The 19,658-nt window shown below is 38.9% G+C and overlaps 1 protein-coding gene across 12 annotated transcripts in view; it reads right to left on the reverse strand.

Moving 5' to 3' along the window:
- PTPRM (protein tyrosine phosphatase receptor type M) overlaps window positions 1-19,658 on the reverse strand; it is a 666,818-nt gene that overhangs the window by 140,464 nt on the left and 506,696 nt on the right. For all 12 annotated transcript variants that reach the window (XM_036321438.1, XM_036321437.1, XM_036321435.1 and 9 more), the window contains one exon: window positions 1,980-2,131. In XM_036321438.1, coding sequence (XP_036177331.1) covers window positions 1,980-2,131 — 152 coding nt within the window. The remainder of the gene's footprint in view (window positions 1-1,979; window positions 2,132-19,658) is intronic.

The raw sequence follows: 19,658 nt of genomic DNA on the forward strand, positions 1-19,658 counted from the left end.
TTTGTCCCAACCTTAAAAGATCTCAAACATTCTCAGATTTGTAATAGGTTTGGGGCTGGAGCCTCAGTGGCCTAATGAACACTTTTCCTCCCTCAGTAACTGCTCTCTTATTTTAAAGGCATTAAGAGAGAGAGAGCATTATGATAAAGTTTACTGTTGGAGTCACTACCGGTAGATGGAATTTGATGAGATCTACTCATTGCTCAAAGAGTGGGAAGAAAATGAAATGCCTATTGCTTTGTTTCTTCTATTGGGCTACATTGATGGGAGGCCCAAAATAATGCCTCATAGCAAATGAGCTGGCTTGGAAGCTGATGCTGGCTTCTGAGGCAGTTCTCTGTGCATGAGCATTTTTGGATTGCCACAGATACATTCACTTTTGAAAAAGTAATATCAAATTAAATTTCCTGTCCAGAGGCAAATATCCCCTGTTGTTCAAACTTCACAAGCCTAGAAAATATTAATGTAGGTCTCTGCTCTTTGGGCAGGTAATTCCAAGTAAATTTATGCGTGAGGAATTGCACCATGAAATAGAAAATTGGGGACATTAATGGGTTATCCTGGAAAGTGAGAACATGTGGTCCCCTACATAGTATCATTCAAGAAATAACTGCAACTACAAAAATTCTAACCTTGTCTGGGGTGGGAAGGACTTCTCCCATCCCAGCCCACAACAAATGCATCATAATGTGAAAAATGTAATATGTAGCTTGTGATGTACCACATATTCTGTCACCTACATTGAAGATGTAAGGCTAAGGACAATGACTAAGGACAATGAGTGCTGGTCAAAGTCATATCTGCTGAACTCCTACTCCACCAGGCTAGAGCATTATGATAAAGTTTATTGTGCATAAATGTAGCACCTCTAAGTAGGAACAGGTGGACAACCGTAGCCACCACAGAGAGAAGTAGGCAACTGAACTCTATGAAGCTTTGCTGAATGTAGGAGAAAGGCAAGGCCTGGGAGAAGGCAGGTGTGGTGACTATATGGTGACTGGAGAGAGAAGTGGATGGGGGGAGCTGCAGAATCAGAACAGGCCCAATGGGAGGTCAGGACACAAGCACACACTGTCCACCCTGCTATCTGTTCTCTCCCCCCCGGAGACTAGACTCCTATGCCTTTCAGCCACGAGGTTCCCAGCTTTTACACATTTTTATTAGTGCACTTTTATCCCATCCCCATGCTGTCCTACAGCCTGATCATGCAGCCATGGTGAGCAGCCGTCTGTGGCATGGATTTCACATGGTGAAGAAACCTCTGACCTTGGACCCAATAGGGCCGTGAACCACAGAGTCAGGTATACAACATGGGATTTACTTCTGGTTTCTGAGAAGAACACCAGGGACACAACAACTGCTCTTTTTGTATTTCGTATAATCAACATAATTGTTAGCTTCCTGAAATAATGCCTGTACCTGGATCACAGGTGTTAGTATGGGAAGGTATGAGCTGAGCTCGGCTTACCCACCTAGTGTGAAATGTAAGACTTGTGAAGTGGAAATACAGTTTAACTTATTAATTGCCACTGATAGCCCTATAATAAAGGCAGAACCTGTCAGCTGAAAAAATCATCAATTAACTGGTTACTGGCATTTAGTGAACTGTTTTATAGTAGGCTTCTCATGTGTAATTCAATGCCTGGTTAGCTTACAAATAGCATCTAAACAACAAGAGAATGATGAGAACCATGTGCCTTCTTGGAGAGGAGAAAAGCCCTTGGTCTCTAAGTCTTTCTAGAACCGTAACTGTGGCCTCCTTTCCTCTGGGATCTGGACCTACCACCTGTACAATATCATCTCACCCAAGCGACCTATGGCGCATGCAGAAGTTTCCAGGGCTGTTTAAAGAGACTCAAGAAACCAGTAAGACAAAAAAGAATTCTTAGGCAGTTTTTGGGTTTACAACCCCCCAGTTCTATCTGGAACTCTGGAAAACCAGAGAGATGGATTAGAAGCCAAGAAACGTGTGCACTTACATCTCCCGTTCAGATTGTGGGTGTCCATGAAGGAGAATGCCTCGTCGCAGTTTGTGCCTTGCTCGGCATAGCTCTTGTCCATGGAGTTCACCATCACCGTCATCTCCTGCCGCGTGCTGCTCATGGTCTCCTTCCGCTTCTTGGCTAGTTTCCTTAGGACAGAGAGTTCATTATGTAGGCATGCGTCTGAATAAAAAATGGGATGCTGACATGTGTATTGACAAACGATCAGGAATAACTTCTATTGAATTAATCGTATTCATTCATAACATTGATTTGTTGTGCCTTCTAGCTATCAGGTTCTTTGTCAGGTGCAGAGAGATGGAGATGAAAGTCATCCACTGCCTATCCTCAGACATATCCACAGTGACGCTAGGACTGTATGGCCTAAAACAGTTTCTGTTCTTGCTACTGTAACGTAAATTAAAAGGGACAATGACCATTTTAATGTAGTACAACAGAATCATTTTCTATTTACTGATATGCTTCTAGTTACTAACCTTTTACTAAATTATTTTCTTCATTTCTGTATTCAGTGCCAAAGAGTAGATGCCCCTAGTAGGTGTATTTGCCAAACACAACTCTAATAGTCTAAGGATGAATCTAAGAGGCATATGGTAGAACTAATGAGCAAAGTGAGGTGAGGAGTGCATACAGGGAGCAGTGTGATGCAGAGCCACGCCGGGGAGAGGAGCCCAAGCCATGGAAGCCCTGGAGGGCAGCCCTCAATTCCCAGATAGCCATGGCACTGGACCAAACCCCAAAGGAGCCCAAATTAGTTCCCCATCAAGGTTTCTCAACAGAGCAGAAGGTAAAAAATTCTCAAGTTGTTGGCTACCCTCTACAGTGGAAGAGGAGGCAAAGGACTGAGGAAAGCAGAGAGATTTCCAGTTCTTCTGGAGGCACAGTTTAACACTGGCCTCTATATCAAGCATGTCAAACTCGCATGCATTGTTTATTTGGTCCGTGTTAGCCTTTGAGTTTGACATGCTTGCTCTACATCCTTCTCATTGACTCAAAGCTCCTAATCTAAAGTTACAGATACCTGGACAAAAGCCATCAACTTAAGGGGAACTGACATACAAATAAACAGATCAAACATGTCTTTATAGCTGTTACTACAGGAGCTGGTTTTATGCACCAACGACAGATAAAAATAGAATTAGAGATGGTATAAAGTGAAAAGTTTTAAGAGGACCATGGCACCGTAATATCTAAAATATTATGTCCCAAAATATTCTAATTCTGCCTAAGCACATAGCAACATTTACCAAAGAAAATGGCAGCTCTTGACTCTGATTGACCTAGGACACACCAGAATTTAAAGTAAGCCACATAATCAAAATCACCCCCATATTAGGTGATTGCTAATGCAATATAAGGCATTGACAACATTAGACCATATGGACAATCTTTATCATCATTTCCAAATGCCACAAAATCCAAATGCTTTCTAGACTGTAGTTATAATAATCTTTTAATATCGTACTTTGAGGGCTGAACTGTTTCATTAATAAGTTGCTCTTTTTAGTTCTAAAAGTTGTTGGGAAAAATCACCTATAACTTCTATGAGACCATTCAAGTTGTAAAGATTTTGAAAAGTAAGCGAGTCTCACTCCTCTGGGTGCTGGCATTCCTCTGTCACCAGCAAGCAGACCATGATCACCTTCTCCAGAGCCCAGTTTTTCTAGGCAACCATGCTCATCTGAGAGGCAGGTTGGACTCAGATGTTCTCCATAGGTGTTCTGGACAGAGGCAGCACCAGGCTCAAGCTGTGGTTACAATAACACATTTTCTCTCCCTTTCTGAATTTGCCAGCTCATTGGAAAAGCATTCTTAGGCCAGGTCTCCCCAGGAACACTTGAGTAGAAGACTGAGATGATTAGCCCCATAATTCAGGCAAAATATCCCAATTTTGCTGGAATCTCTTTGACTTGCTTTGGACTAATTTATGCTGATTGCCTCAATATTTTCTTTTGTTCCGCCTATGAATAAAGCTATAGCCAAGTTCATCTGACTTCCCCTTTTTGTCTTTTCTTGCTTGTATTCCTCTGATCCTTACAGGTTAGGGAATGACAGTGAATGTACTTCTGGTGTTGTTCGTGGGAAGTGGTGGTGGATGGGGGGATGTGTGCACCAATGAAATGCTTATACTGCATTTCATTGAAGAAAGGTGAAGCCCTTTCTCCTCTATAATCCTCCCCGGTGTGAACTAATTTCAGTGATGTCATACTACACACTTCAATGGTGATCTTCTTTAAGCACAAAAAGAGCCTTTTAAGGACTCAAGAGAACCTGTTCAAATCAAACAGAGATCTTCATGTGAGAGACCTACAGCTTTAAGCTCATATCCATTAAGCACATCCTCTATCTCCAAGAACCTTCTTCAAAACCCAGCTCACAATGCGCTCAGCAAGGCTTCCTGCATTAATCTGTCTCACCACATTTTTATTGGCATCAAATGTCACAAACACAAATACCTCACTAGGGCCAGGCAGGTGGCATAAGTAAGTGAAGTAGGCCCAAGACAACAAGGAGAGGTGGAGACTAGAGTAATCGAAGAGGGTGACAGCCACTTGGCTCCAAAAGTGATACCCCATGGAGGTCCCAGACATTGTAAATTTCAGGAGAAACTAGAAATCCAGACTTTATGTGAACTTAAAAACTTTTAAAGTGTCATCAGATACTAGTAATTCAAATTAAAAAAATAAAATAGTATGGGGCCCAAACAAAGCATGTTTGTGGGCGCTTCTGCCCTCTGTTAGTAACAGCACTTAGAGGATTGCATTGGAATGGAAGGGAGTGGAAACTAATCTACAGTGCACAAGTGGTATCTCTACAAGTGTTATCTCATTTAATCCTAGTAACCTTATAAGAACTATTCTTACCTCCCGTTTTACAGATGATGCAACCCCATAACTAAATATTAGGTTTTGAAAAGTAGGATTAATTTACTAGCATAACCAATGCTTTATACAAAGCAGGTGGTACCCAATATTCTTGTTAATTGAAGTAGTCATTGTCATACCAAACCATTAGAAAGGAGAGTTGTTCTATAGCCTAATTATCAAAGTACCTTGCCTGGTTAAGAAGGGCGCAAGTTGTTGCTTGGGGTTTTCATATGTTCTTTCTTATACAAAGCCTGATGCAGTAGTCCATAATTACATAACGGCTGAGGAAGGCTAGATTTGGAATTGAGGCTTGGGAATCTGTGGATAAACTGGAGTTTTCTCTTTCTCTTTTGCTCTCTCTTGTAGGCTTTGTGTTTCCGATCTGTATTTTTTTTAAGTGAAACTTCGAAAACTGTCAGGAAAACTTTGTAAACAACGAAATAAAGTGTTTTGTGCAGGGACACTCATAAAGTGGAAGCAATTTTCTTTGCAATCTTATCTAAAGACACAAGTCAATTTATTTCCCATTTGATTTTTAACAAATGATTTGCCTGAAATATTTTAATCTCAACTCTTCAAACTTGAACTGCATGAATCTCAAAGGCCCCTGTGACAATAAAAACAAGTTTCTGCTGACATGAAAAACGAATCATCAAGAATCAGTTTACAGTTCAGCATGCAAGAAGCTTGGAAGTCATCACTCTGTCCAAACAACAAGTAAAGAGCTGAACAAACTGAAATCAACAACTCTTCTTAGACAATTCACCAGATAATTGAGGTCCCAGGACACACCACTGACCCCCAAATTACAGAGACAAACAGGTGGATACAGAGAATTACAACTCACCAGAGCAGAAATCTCAGTGAGAACCTGCAATGGGGTAGGAAAACCTAAATCCTAATAGACACATTATTGGAGGTTCAGTGTGGACAAGTCTGAAACTTATAAACTCCAGGAGGGTCCATTGTTAGGGGCCCCCATACTTTTGTGAGTCTTACCCCCAGGACCCCTACCAGGTCCTCACAGTAAAGAATGAACAACCCTCCTGTCCCCTGGCCTCTGGCACAAAGAGTAGAAAAATATCCATTTTGAAATACAGACAGTGAAAGATAGATTATGCTAACATTAATTGAAAGAAAGCAGGAGTAGCTATATTAACATCAGACATAGCAGATATCAGAACAAGAAAAGTTATCAGGGCAAAGAAAGGCATTCCATAATTATAAAGGGGTCAATTCTCCAAGAAGACTTAACAATCTTTAACATGTGTGTGTCTAACAACAGAGCATCCTACTATGTGACACAAAAACTGATAGCACTGCAAGGAGAAATAGATGAATCCACTACAATAGCTGGAGACTTCAACACCCTATCAGTACTGGACAGATCCATGAGGCAGAAAAATCAGTAAGAACATAGTTGAACTCAACAGCACCATCAATCAACATGATGTAACTGACATCTATAAAACACTTCATCTGACAATACTAGAGTACACATTCTTCTCATGTTCACAGAGAACATTCACAAACAGAGACCACATTCTGGGCACAAAACACACGTTAAAATCGAAATAAAACAGAAATCATGCAATGTATGCTCTCAGACCACAATGGAATCAAACTACAAATTAGTAAGAGAATCCTAACTGGAAAACCCCACAATATGTGGAGATTAAACCAAACACTTCTTATTTATTTATTTATTTATTTATTTATTTATTTATCCAGGTGCATTTGCCTAAGACTTTGAATCAAGAGCTAATGACACAAAGACATAGGGTGTCCTTGCATTTCTTTTTTTTTCACTTCTTAAAAATTATTTTTATTATTGAAAGTATTATAGATGCTCCCCTTTTCCCCCTCCATTGGCCCCCTCCATCTCGCTTCTACCCGCTCCCCAGGCCTTCCCTGCATTACTGTCTGCATAAAAATCCTGGAAGGAACCACAGGCAACAAAATCTCAAACATCTCTCAAAGCAATATATTTGCTGAAATATCTCCTAGGGCAAGGGAAACAAAAGAAAAAATAAACAAATGAGACTCCATCAAAATAAAAAGCTTCTGCACAGCACAAAAAACCAACAACAAAATGAAAAGGGATCCCACTGTATGAGAGAATATATTTGCCAATGATACATCTGATAAGGGCTTAATTTCTAAAATGTATAAATAACTCATACAACGTAACAAAAGGAAGACAAAAAATCCAATTAAAAAAATGGGCAAAGGATCTAAATAGACTCTTCTCCAAAGAGGACATAGAGATGACCAAGAGTCATATGAAAAAATGCTCAAAGTCACTAATCATCAGAGAGATACAAATTAAAATGACAATGAGGTATCACCTCACACCTGTCACAATGGCTACTATCAACAAATCAACAAATGACCAGTGCGCAAGGAAGTGGAGAAAAAGGAACCCTAGTGCACTGCTGATGGGAATGCAGACTGTGCAGCATGTGAAAACAATATGGAGTTTCCTCAAAAAATTAAAAATGGAATTGCCATTTGACCCAGTGATCCCACTTCTAGGAATATACTCTAAGAATCCCAACACACCAGTCAGAAAGAATATACGCACTCCTATGTTCTTAGCAACACTATATACAATAGTTAAGATCTAGAAAGAGTCCAACTGCCCATCAGTGGATGAGTGGACAAAAGAGATATGGTACCATGCAGCTATAAAAATGAAGACTCTCCTACCCTTTGAGACAGCATGGAGAGACTTGGAGAGTATTATACTAAGAAAAATAAGCCAGTCAGAGAAAGACAAGTATCACATGATCTCACTTATATGTGGAATCTAATGAACAAAATAAACTGACGAACAAAATAGATCCAGAGACACTGAAGCATGGAACAGACTGACAAATCTCAGAGAGAAGTGGTGGGTGAGGTGGAAAGAGATTAACCAAATAATTTACATGCATGTATGCATAAGCCATGGATAAACCATGCGCTTGAGTAAAAAAATAAATCTCAGGAGAAATTTAAAAGATATTTTAAACTACTTGAAAATGAAATTTATAAACACAGTTTATTAGTCATTGTTAAACTTCTCATGCTCTCTGCCTTCATAGAAAAGCTGCATTGAGCTAGCTGCATATTGTACTGCGTTCCTGCCACCTGAGCTGACCCTTACAAAGGAGCTGCTAGGCTCATAAATCCACCAATGGGCTGAAGACCTGCCCAGGCCAATAGGGGGAGCACAGCTATATCCTCATTTGCATATTCACCAGCCAATCAGAGTGGCTCCATTCTGACCAATCAGGATGATGCTATTGTAACTCAGGGTTATAGAACATGGTTCACCAAAAAGCATTACTGTCCCTACTCCGACCCCTATCAGAGACCCTGACACATTGGGTTATGTCAATAAAGATCATGTCTGGAAAATGACTTAGTAGCACTGAACTAAAGGTCAGTTATTGATCTCAGAAAAGGTGTCTTCATTTTTAAGTTATGTCATTTAAAATTCTACAGAGATGGAAAAACTTGAAAGTATAGAATCCCATGTAGACATAAGTATGAAAAGACTTTGTGGTTTGGGTTCTAAAATTAAATGTGTGCTTACACTTGATTAAGGACTGGGGCAGATGCTGGAACCAAGAAAAATATTTAATTTTTCTCACCATAAGGATAAATTAGATATTGGTTGAGTGAGATAATTCATACGTTATACCAAATTGCCAAGATCCAGCTGAATAAACCTAAATGAACAAGGAAGAGGTTATTCCCTTAAAGATGGCTCTGTGAGAATGACCAGATAATGTTGTTTTTAAAGTGATGAAGAAGAATTAAAAAAAACCCACACAACTTTTTTTTTTTTTTTGTAGTAACTTGAATTTAACATTATTCATGTAACAGCCTTGGAGAAGCCTTTGGGTCAATCCTGAAATGCACTTATCACCTCGTTCATTCCTACCTTTGTAATCAGGCACCTTCCTCACTTCCTTAGGTTATCTTTCCTACCAAGGAGAAATCCCAGTGAGCCCCACTTTTCCCCATCTCCCCCCTCATTCTACATTTGGCTCATGTGCCCAAGGGTGAGAGCTATGTCTTGTAACTGTTTGTTTTAAGCTGGGGCCCTTCGAACACATGCTGCAGAAAGAACCAAGAAAAACACACATATTCTGCTCTCCCAAGATTCACCTGAAAATAGAGCCCTTGGGAATAATTCCCAGCTCACATTACCACCTCGGGTATTCTCACAAACCAGCCCAAGATTTTAAAACACTAATAAAAGTCAGCAATAAAAAGAACAGACACAGTATCTGCCCTCCTTAGTAATATTTTGTTTAGTTTTATTTCTCATATCAGGGCAATATAAACCCAGAGGGACTGGAACCAGCGATGGCACAAAATATATGAAACAGGTACAATCCACAACAGAGCAATGGGAATAAAGTGACATTAGTGATAGTGGGTCTCCGCTTACAGTCAGCGTATGTTGCTGAATTCTGTGTGTGCACATTATCTTGAATTTACTGGTTTCAAAAATGTCACTCTGCACCAGGACTAAATTGGTATACTGTTGATCCTCTATCAGACTATAAATACAAGTGAGAAAGGGAGGACTTTTTAATGCATGTCATATTGGAATAGAATCTCTAGTTTTCTCTTGACAAAGTTTGTTAATCTCACTAAAAAACTGAAAGGTCTCTAATAAAAACAGAGCCAGCTATTGCTGTAGGCACAGAGGGAAATTGGAGCTCAATAAACAAGAAAACTGCATGTTCTGTATCTTAATTTAAGCAGTGACATTATCATAAAATCCAGGTGCCCCTTAGATATTGCAGAGCTAATTATCCAGAAAGCTCTATTCCACCCATCAGCAGATGAATGAATTAAAAAAATGTTGTACACCTACACAATGGAATACTACGCTGCTGTAAAAAAGAAAGAACTCTTATTCATTCGCAACAGCATGGATGGACATGAAAAGCATTATGCTAAGTGAAATAAGCCAGTTGGAGAAAGATTATTATCACATGATCTCACTCATTTGTGGAATATAATGAACAACATAAACTGATGAACAAAAACAGATCCAGAGACAGAGTAGCACAGAGCAGACCATGAAACCTCAGAGAGAAGGCAGGGAAGGGTGAGGGGGGAGTAAGAGATCAACCAAAAGACTTGTATGCATGCATATAAGCATAACCAATGGACACAGACATGAGGGGGTTAGGGCATGTGCAGGAGTGGGGGTGGGCGGGGAGAGGTCAATGGGGGATAAAGAAGACATATGTTAATACTTTAAACAATAAAGAATAAAAAATTACAAATTTATAGTTACAGAATAGTTATGGGGTGTAAAGTGCAGCATAGGGAATATAGTCAAACTAATGCAATAACTATGTCTGGTACCAGGTGGGTACCAGCAATATTAGGTGGAACACTTTGTAAAGTACATGACTAACCACTATGCTGTACACCTGACCACAATACAAAAGAATATTAAAGGTAACTTGTAATTGAAAAAGAAAAAACACAGCCTGATTGTGGTCTCTAAATGCCATTTCCTACTAAAAGCAACCAGAGTTTCTTAGAGAAATGGCTAATTCTAGTCATGGGGAAGATACTGCACAAGCTGAGTTGAGAACATCCTGGCGTATGGAAAATGGAAGAAATTCTCAGAGTTCTGGAGTCAAAAGAAACAAGAGATGATCCAAAAGGGGCTCCTATTGGCCAAAGATGAGATGCTCTGAAAATGCAAACATGAATTACTGTGGAGTGTTCAAACATATCAAATGCACTGAACACCTGAGTCCATAATGACACTACTGGTCACTGTGTAAAGACATTATGGCACCAATTCATTCTGAAACTGGAAAATAAAGGAATAAAATAAAATAAAATGAACTAAACATTTATGTCAGGGTTCCTACAGGAACTGTTTTCGGGTAAGCAAACAGTGGAGACGAGATTGGCACTTAATAAATACAGAAGAATGATAGGATTAGGATGTTACTATTTTGAAATCCCTAGTAAAATAAAAGATCTATTCTGGGCTATCATCTTCAGTAGCTTAAAAAACCATTAAGTGACAGGCTGATGTGGAACTTTATAATGGATGGATCCGGTTGGCAAAACCACCACCCACTAACCAGTCTGAGCATTATGTGCTCCCCAATGCAATGCTATAAAGAGTACAAAGCATTACCTATGAACGAGTCTTACCAAAATAAGACAAAATAAGGTCTCTGGTTCTTGCCTTAGTTCACAGGAAATACAGATAATAAAGGACACGGTAAGTGATATTACAAGAATGCATCATGCAAGTTCAGAATGTGGGGAATTCTATAGGATGAAATGGTTTATCCAATAAATAAAGGAGGTATGGATAGAACCCATTATTACAGGCTACAAATGAGGAATCATTTATCAAGGGTTAGGTGACTTGTCATAGAACCAGAACAAAAATCCAGGTTTCTATGACTTTTAATTCAGTTTTTCCAGGACAATGACCAAGACCTCTATAGCTTGACAAGTTGATAGTAAGAACTAAGGTTCGTATGGACAATTTGGTTTTCCATGTTCTAATGAAAATTTGTAAAAAAAGGAATTGAGATGCACATGCCCTATGAAGCTATTGGAAAGACTGTTCCATGTGCATAGTTCAAAAAGCACCAATAAGGCAGATTTTCAAAAATAAAAAAAGGTTCCTTTTTAATTGAGCGCTTCATACTGAAAAAGGGTTCTTTTCCTCATTGACTCTCTTTTATCCTTTCTTGTGATTAAAGAGTCACATGATTTAAATAAAAGGAGAGAAACTGAGCCTACTCAGGTGATAGCCCTGTGATTTTTAGGAGCAAAAAACACAGACATGAAAGACTTTTTCCTGCAATGTATGACAGACTTTCAAATTATCTTTCTCAAATAATTAGCATTTTAGAAAAATTGGGTTTAATGATTAAAGAAGCCATCTGCTTATCTGGGAGCTGCCTGGTGAATAGTGCTGGCAAATTTCAGGGGATATGTATGCAGCAGGTACTGCATCTTTGATTTCTGAAGCAAAGAGAAAAACTCTACTCTTCCCCTGCACACCGCCAATTCAAACATATGACCTGTTTGTGTCATGCTATGGTGCCCTTCACTCACATCAAAGAGTTAAAGGGGAACAGACACTGGGTAGAAGGTATTTGAAAGCCCTTCAGTATCCAAGGAGGATAGACCCCTCATGGATACTAACATCTTTGGATGCTCTCAGGTCCCTTACATAAAATGACGCAGTGTTTGCATATAACCTACATGATTCTTTGATATACTTTAAATAATCTCTCGATTATGGATAATACCCAATACAGGGTAAATGCTACATAAATAGTTATTATACTATATTGTTTAAGGAATAATGACAAGAAAAGAATGTCTGTACATATTCAGTACAGACACAGCCATTGTAGATCTAACTACACAGTACATGTCAGCAAACAGGGTAACATATTTTCCCAAATATTTTTGATCTGAGGTGGCTTGAAACTGCGGATGTGGATCCCACAGATATGGAAGGCCTACTGTGTATACAGAGAAGAGATTTATGGCTTTGTTTACTTTCTAAAACACTGTTCTTCTTCCCCACCATAGTAAATGCTACGACAGCAGACATACATTGATATTTGACATAGATCTCAATTCCTAGATTCTGTGAGGTGTTTTTTGTCTTCAGCAGTTTGAATAGTCAAGACTCCTGGGGGTGGGGAGATAGCACAACTGGGCCCAAATCATCCTCAATAACATGCAAGTTTTTTTTTCCAATTGTGTAACTTTGAGTTGCTTTGGTGGCTGTGCAGGGGATGTCCTATTGTGAAAGGTCTGCTCCCTGGATCACAAGGAGAGTGCTCAGCACATCATTCTGCTACTGATGTTTAGAACTAAAATAATTATGTGAAAAATATCTAATATTTGAGATTAATAGAGTTGAAAGTCTTTCCTTAAACTATGCATTGGAAAATAGGTTGATTTTCTATCCACCCACTCTAGGCCACCGATTTGAAGCCTCCGTACTATTTTATTCTGACAAGATACAATAATCAATTTTTATATTTACTATTCTATGGCTATACCTTTCAGAGTTTATTTATAATTAGTCAACCAACTTTTAGAAATACACATCGGGTATGAGCTGCCTATAGTGAAGCCCTGGTGTCCTTCTGGGGGAGGCTTTGGAGGTGAGGTTGAGAAGCTGGGACATAAGGTTTAGATAAGAAAAGTTATGCTGAGCAGTAAATAATATATTAGGGGTTACTAGGAAAACAAATTTTCCATTTTCTCTTATCTTCTTATACTTCCATCAGCCCCTCCCTCTCTTCTGTCAGATGAATACTTCTTAGTTCACCAACTAAAGAGCAGCAACCAGAGGGACCCCCACCCCTCCCCTGGCTTTGTATATGAAAGACAATGTTTACCCATATGTATAAAAGGGAGAGCAAATCACTTATTTTGTAGTTTGATTATGGGGATTAAATGAGAATATAGGTAAAGCACATTTGGTGATCTTTAGTAAGGACTCAGTAGATATGAGGGAAAAGTTAGAACCCTTTCTAACAGCTGAATGAAGACTACAGCCCTTGCTTCTGAGAAACTCATAGCTACTAGGATAGATGGGAGTATAAAAACAACTATAGAAGCAACAACAAAGCATGCCAAGCTCTATAGAGTACCAGGGAACACAGGCAAATGAGAAAATAAACTCTGGATTATCATTTGGATAATGCTTTTCTTCTTATCTATTTCTATCTACTCCTCTGTTGCAGTTTGCAAAATAAATGCCGTCTCAAATCAGCTGGGTGGGGGGATAAATCGAAGAAAAAGAGTTAATGCGTAAGTTAAACTATTTTTCCAGGGAAAACACTTGACTATATTTCACTTGATTATTATCACTTTGTTTATTGGCATCTTATCTCCTAAAGATTTTATGATGTACTTAGTGAGTAAATTGCCCTCACTCCAGGGTTCTCATTAATAATTATAAAGGAGGTGTTGTGTTTACTAATATCCATCAGTATATAAATGCTTACATTTTGTCCAAAGTAAAAGTTGGTATTAAAAAATCAATGATCTTTGGATAGGTAATTCAAGGAATGGTCAAAGAAAACAGTCTGATTATAAAGTCAACCAACAATTAGTCACAAGTGTCAAAGGAGATACCCCGAGGTCTGGTCTGACCCCACAGTTCTTAAACCTGGTGCTATTCCCATTGCCTACAACAGAGCTATGTTAAGACTTGGCACTTTTCCCCAAGGAGTCTTTCTTATTAAAGAGAAACTATAGTCTTTCTAACTCAGAAAGATAATGTGGATTTAGTGTACCTATCCACTACACATTGTGTTTTTTCCTGGTTCTCTCTTGACAGTTGCTTCTACTAAATTAGGTCAACATGGGAATGCACCAGCCCAGCCAATGAGAGCATCAAGTGTAAATTTCTTAGCCATTCCAAAAGAGAGGAAAAAAACAATCATTGATCATGTATGTGTGTGTGTGTGTGGTGTGTAATGAAAAGCAGTATTTAAAAAAAATCCTCAGCCTGCAACGTAGATATGTGCCCTGACTGGGAACTGAACCTGCAAGCTTTTGTTGTACAGGACAATACGCTAACCAACTGAGCCACAAGGCCAGGGTGAAAAGCAGTATTTTTTTAAAAAAAAATATATTTTATTGATTTCTTACAGAGAGGAAGGGAGAGGGATAGAGAGTTAGAAACATCGATCAGCTGCCTCCTGCACACTCCCTTGACCGGAATCGAACCTGGGACCCTTGAGCCCGCAGGCTGACGCTCTATCCATTGAGCCAAACCAGTTAGGGCGAAAAGCAGTATTTTTGAGTTGCTCTGCTAAATGGCTAGAATTAGGTAGTGTCTGCATGCCCCACAAAGCAAGTTGGTATGCATATTTGAAAGACATAAATTCAGAACCAGCAGAAATACTTTAAAGTTTCTAAAATCATCACTCACAGATTCTATATATTCTTGCTTTCCCCCCTGCCTTTCTACAATTTTATCTTCTTCTTCCCTTTTAATTCTCACTATTTAAAAAATAACTTCATGTTAACTTTAGCAGTTCATCTTTATAATAATCTAATACTCTTCCTATGTAATGCTTCCTCAGTGCAGTACAAGGTGAGAATCAGAAGAGTAGAATTATAAAACAATGTCTTCTCTGGGAGCAGGTAGACTTGTTCTGTGAGGTTGGTATTGCTGCCTATGAGGGAAGGAACTCTACCGCTCAGGAAGGACCCCTTCCACACCCTCAGCACGCTGGAGGACGTCTGGCTTTTATCATTGATGGGAAGTTTTCTCTTCCTCCATCTTCAGAACCAGGAGTCAATTCTCTTCCCAAGGATAGGCTCACAGCGCTGTGAATTCTACTTATTCTTTGGAGAGTAGCATACCACTGTTCCATGCAAGAACAGCAGGGAGAAATGGCAGGGTGTGTGCCCCTCAACTCTTTCCTTTAAACTGGCAGCAGGCTAAGGCCCCATTACCAATTCTTCAGGTACACAATGGTGAAAGAGGAAGGCAGAGAAAAATGAGAATCAGAAAATTTGTCTTTCCATTGAGTGCCACACTGCCCCTTTGCCATGGGCTCCCCAAGTCCCCCACCAAAGCAACAGTTAATCTGCTGTTTATTCAAAACCACCTACGGAAGTTAATGGACAGTTATAAACTAATTGAGTGCGGCTGTGGTGCTCATTCATCTTGCTTATTCAATTTAACTCCCTTAGTCTTCCATAAGGCACAGTGTCCCTGCTGCTCATTCAAAACAGTCGCTTGCTGCAAGAAAGGCACTGGAACAACAGGAAGCTAATAGTTTAACTGTTCCTCTAAATTTGTTTGACAAAACTGACGTTTAGTGCATTATGTCACATTGTTGGTAATCTGCAATTTACCCCTGGGCGTGCAGTGGATGTTCGTTTTATTTACCTCTCATAGTTAAAAGCATAATTAATATTCCACCCTGTAACAAAGATTAGAGATTTGACAAACATTGTAATTTAAATTCTCCATTATAGCAAACATTAAAATCAAACATCTTCCACACGCCCCACTGCATAAAGGACACGTGTAGCTGTAATTTAACTTTTTAGTTCTTAATACCACAAACTAATTTCTGCTGTCAGTTTAATGAGCTGGAAAACACAAATCTTGCTGCACTCCGTGTGGGCACGGGCTGTGAGAGATGAGCCAACGGAAGAGAGAGCACCGATGATTTCTTTCAAAACATATTTCTGAATGCACCGAGCACATTGTATATATGCAAGGTAGTAAAATGCAACATGATATGACGGATCCCTGAAATGAACTTTAAGTTTGAAAAACACAGCTGCAAAAAGAAAGCATTTCGAGAGCGAAACAAGAAAATTACTCCGGTATTTTTTGAAGTAATGGTGTGTGTGTGAAAGGGATGTATGAAGTTATATGCAGATACTAACCACAAATAAAACAAACCAACAACAAAGCCACATTCCTGCATCTTGAGACAAGCAAGGGATCTTCCAGAACACGAAAGGTGGAACAAGGTGGCCAGGCCTGCTGAGGGAGCTCTCAAAGCAGCATTACCGTGATTCTAATACATGCTAATTTCACTAGAAGCTCAGGTTCATAAATTTTATGTGACTGATTAAAATTATTGTATGTAGAATACCTTCAGGCAGCTAAAACGGCTCATTAAACAAGGAAGCTAGCTGGGAATTATCAGTAATGTAACAAATTTGTATACATAACTGTGATGTCTTCAGAAAGAACGGAGGAGGGATATTTAAGTCCCCCTCCCCCACTGGAGCTGGGCTCAGGAGGGATGGGAAGAAACGCCTTCATCTCAGAGCTTCTGGCTACTTCCGCTCTTCCTCCCTGACACGCAGAAACCCACTGACTTGTCGACTTTAGCACGAGACTTCATTAGTCACTGCCAACTTCAATCTGTTCCAGTTATTTTACATTCACATCCCAGGAGGAAACGGACTCTCTGCTGCAATTTCGGGTTAAACCAAAGATAAACTGATTCACTTTAGAAAACGACAAGCCAGCAAGTTTCAACTTATACTAACATCATACAACATAGAGAAAAGTATGTGTAAATATCATTAACCTTGCCACAGTATCGAATGAAAGATACATATAATCTCCAAGGCATAGGTTTCCAAGGGGCCCACGAGTCAAACACTCTACACAAAGATGTTTCCATAAGCAACACAGTTCTAGAGTTAAGCACATCTATTTCCTTTTACCCACAATGCACACAAGAGCCCTTCAAGATCGATTTTCAAGACAGAAGTCGGTTGTTCCCCCAAACATCTCATCCCAGCAGCACTGGAGGAGTTACTTGATTATCCTTGATGAACATCAATAGTAGGTTGGTTTATAGCATTTAAAATAACAAAAATTGCCAGTTATTTGTAAAAAAGAGCATCCATTTCTGTGGGATGCCTATACTAGCAATTGTCCACAAAATGCTTAGGCATGATCCATGGAAATTATATGTTACCACGTGACTCAGAGATGGTTTCTTCGGCAAAAAGTTAAGCAAAAATATACCTGGATTTTGCCCAGCCTGGTGGGCGTCAGTGGTTAGAGCATTGTCTCATGAACTTGGGTTGAAAGCGCAGGTTCAATCCCAGCCCTGGTAGGTTGGGGCATGTGTCTCTCTCACATTGATGTTTCTCTCTCTCTCTCTCTCTCTCTCTCTCTCTCTCTCTCTCTCTCTCTCCCCCCCCCCCACCCCTTAGAAATCAATAGAAAAATATCTTTAGGTGAGAATTAACAAAATAAAAACAAAAAAAAACCCCTGTGGAAATCGAAAACTTTGTTACCAGTTTCTCCTCTCAACAGAAAATGCATGAGGATACCTTTCTCATTATACTCTACTGGATTTTATAAGTACGGCACGCTAACTGATTGCGCCACTGGAGCTCCTACTCTACTGGATTTTAAACGTAGTTGTGAATTTGATGTGAAAAATTAAGGGTATTTTACTTTCTAAATTTGCATGTCATTGCTTATTAATGAAATTGAACAGCTTTAAATACATATATTGACCATTTGCACTTCCCCCTCTATAAAATGACTGTTCATATCCTTTACCCATTTATCTACTAAAATCCTAGTGTGCCATTCATGGATTTGAATGGATTACATTAAGAATATCAATATAACAGTTGTTACTCAACACTTGTTGCCTTTACTGTTCTCTCTCCATTATCTCATATTGCAGTTGCTCTCTTCTTTCACCTCCACAACCACTTCTTTCCCATCCTTCAAGGCTCAGTCCCTGCCACATCTCACCTTTTGGTCAATAGTGACCTCACTTTTCTCTGCACACTAAAGCAATCATTATCCTCACTTCCTCCTGTCTTAATTATCTTTCAATATGTATAATGTCTTATGAGATCCAGGAGGTATGAAACTATTTCTCACACTTTCTAGCCTTAGCTATTGCCACAAAACAATAGTGATCTTAATCAAACATACTGTAATGCCAAAAAAGTTAACACTGATTTAAAAAATCTTTGCAATTTTCCTTTCCCTGAAATGTAGTTGCCCAGAGAAGAAAAATGTCATGAAATACAAACAATTCTTAGATAATAGAAATTCATTATGCACCTAGATGAGATTATTTTATGTTACGTACTACAAGATGACATTATGTCCTGAGATGAACAAGTAATTATGTATGAAAGCTAACAGTGTGCAAATGGAAATATTTTTGGCAGACATGATATCCACTGAACATAGTGGATGTGTCAAATTATTTTTATAATTCAAGCATAACATGTTCCAAATATAACTATATAAAAATCACAGCAATACAGCACATTTTTGTATTCTAAAATGTCAAAATATTTAAAGTTATAAAGTACATGACAAAGTAAACATATAATAAAGCACAGCCAAAGAACTTGGTGTGGTTTATTCTTAGCAATGGAAACCATATGGATATTTGGAAAACATTTCTAAAAATGATATCATATAATCCTAATGTTAGGCCATACATGCATGTAGGAATAATAGGGCTGTTTGTTTGAAGAACCCACAGGCAGCCAATTGGAATTTTTTTTTTTTTTTTTTAGTATAAGTGATTGAACTTGATATAGAGTGAGGCAAAATAGGTTTACAGTTGTGAGTACACAAAACAGTTTCTTCTTGTATTATTATTCATTAATTATTATTCATTCATTAATTCTTGTATTATTTTCCATATGAACAACTGTAAACTTACTTTTGCCCCCTCCTATATTTTCCTTTTATAAATAGGATCAGAAATTACAGCTGTGAGAAATGATGGTTTCTTTGCATATTAAGTGCATAGTTCTTAAAGCTTTCTACTACCTAAATGGTTTAATATTTCATATTTGAACTTTAGATCACATTCTTAATTTTATGATGGACATATTTTGTTTCCAAGGCTAAAATGGTTGTTTAATTGTCAAGCAAGTTAGATAAAATGAAATAATTTGGCCATAAAGTACTTTGGCATGGCCCGGTTCTATGATCCTGAGAGGGGGCAGTGAAGGATTAAGAAAAGACAGACAAAAGAAGAAAGCTGGGTCTGGGTGGGACGCTGCCCTCTCTGATGGAGAGAGGAGTCTTTATTTAATAGCCAGATTCCATGAGGCAAAGTAAGGGCGTGGTCAAGATGTTTACAACATTCTAGTGAGTTTAGAATCTACTCAATTACATGCATCTGATCAAGCTTTGTTTACTTGCTGCACCTCCGGCAGCCCATATAACTTAGGCACGTGGGACCACAGGTTCGGACCATAGGTTCAAAGCTTACAACTATAG

This window comes from Myotis myotis, unplaced genomic scaffold (genome assembly GCF_014108235.1).
Source record: "Myotis myotis isolate mMyoMyo1 unplaced genomic scaffold, mMyoMyo1.p scaffold_m19_p_9, whole genome shotgun sequence".
NCBI lineage: Eukaryota > Metazoa > Chordata > Mammalia > Chiroptera > Vespertilionidae > Myotis > Myotis myotis.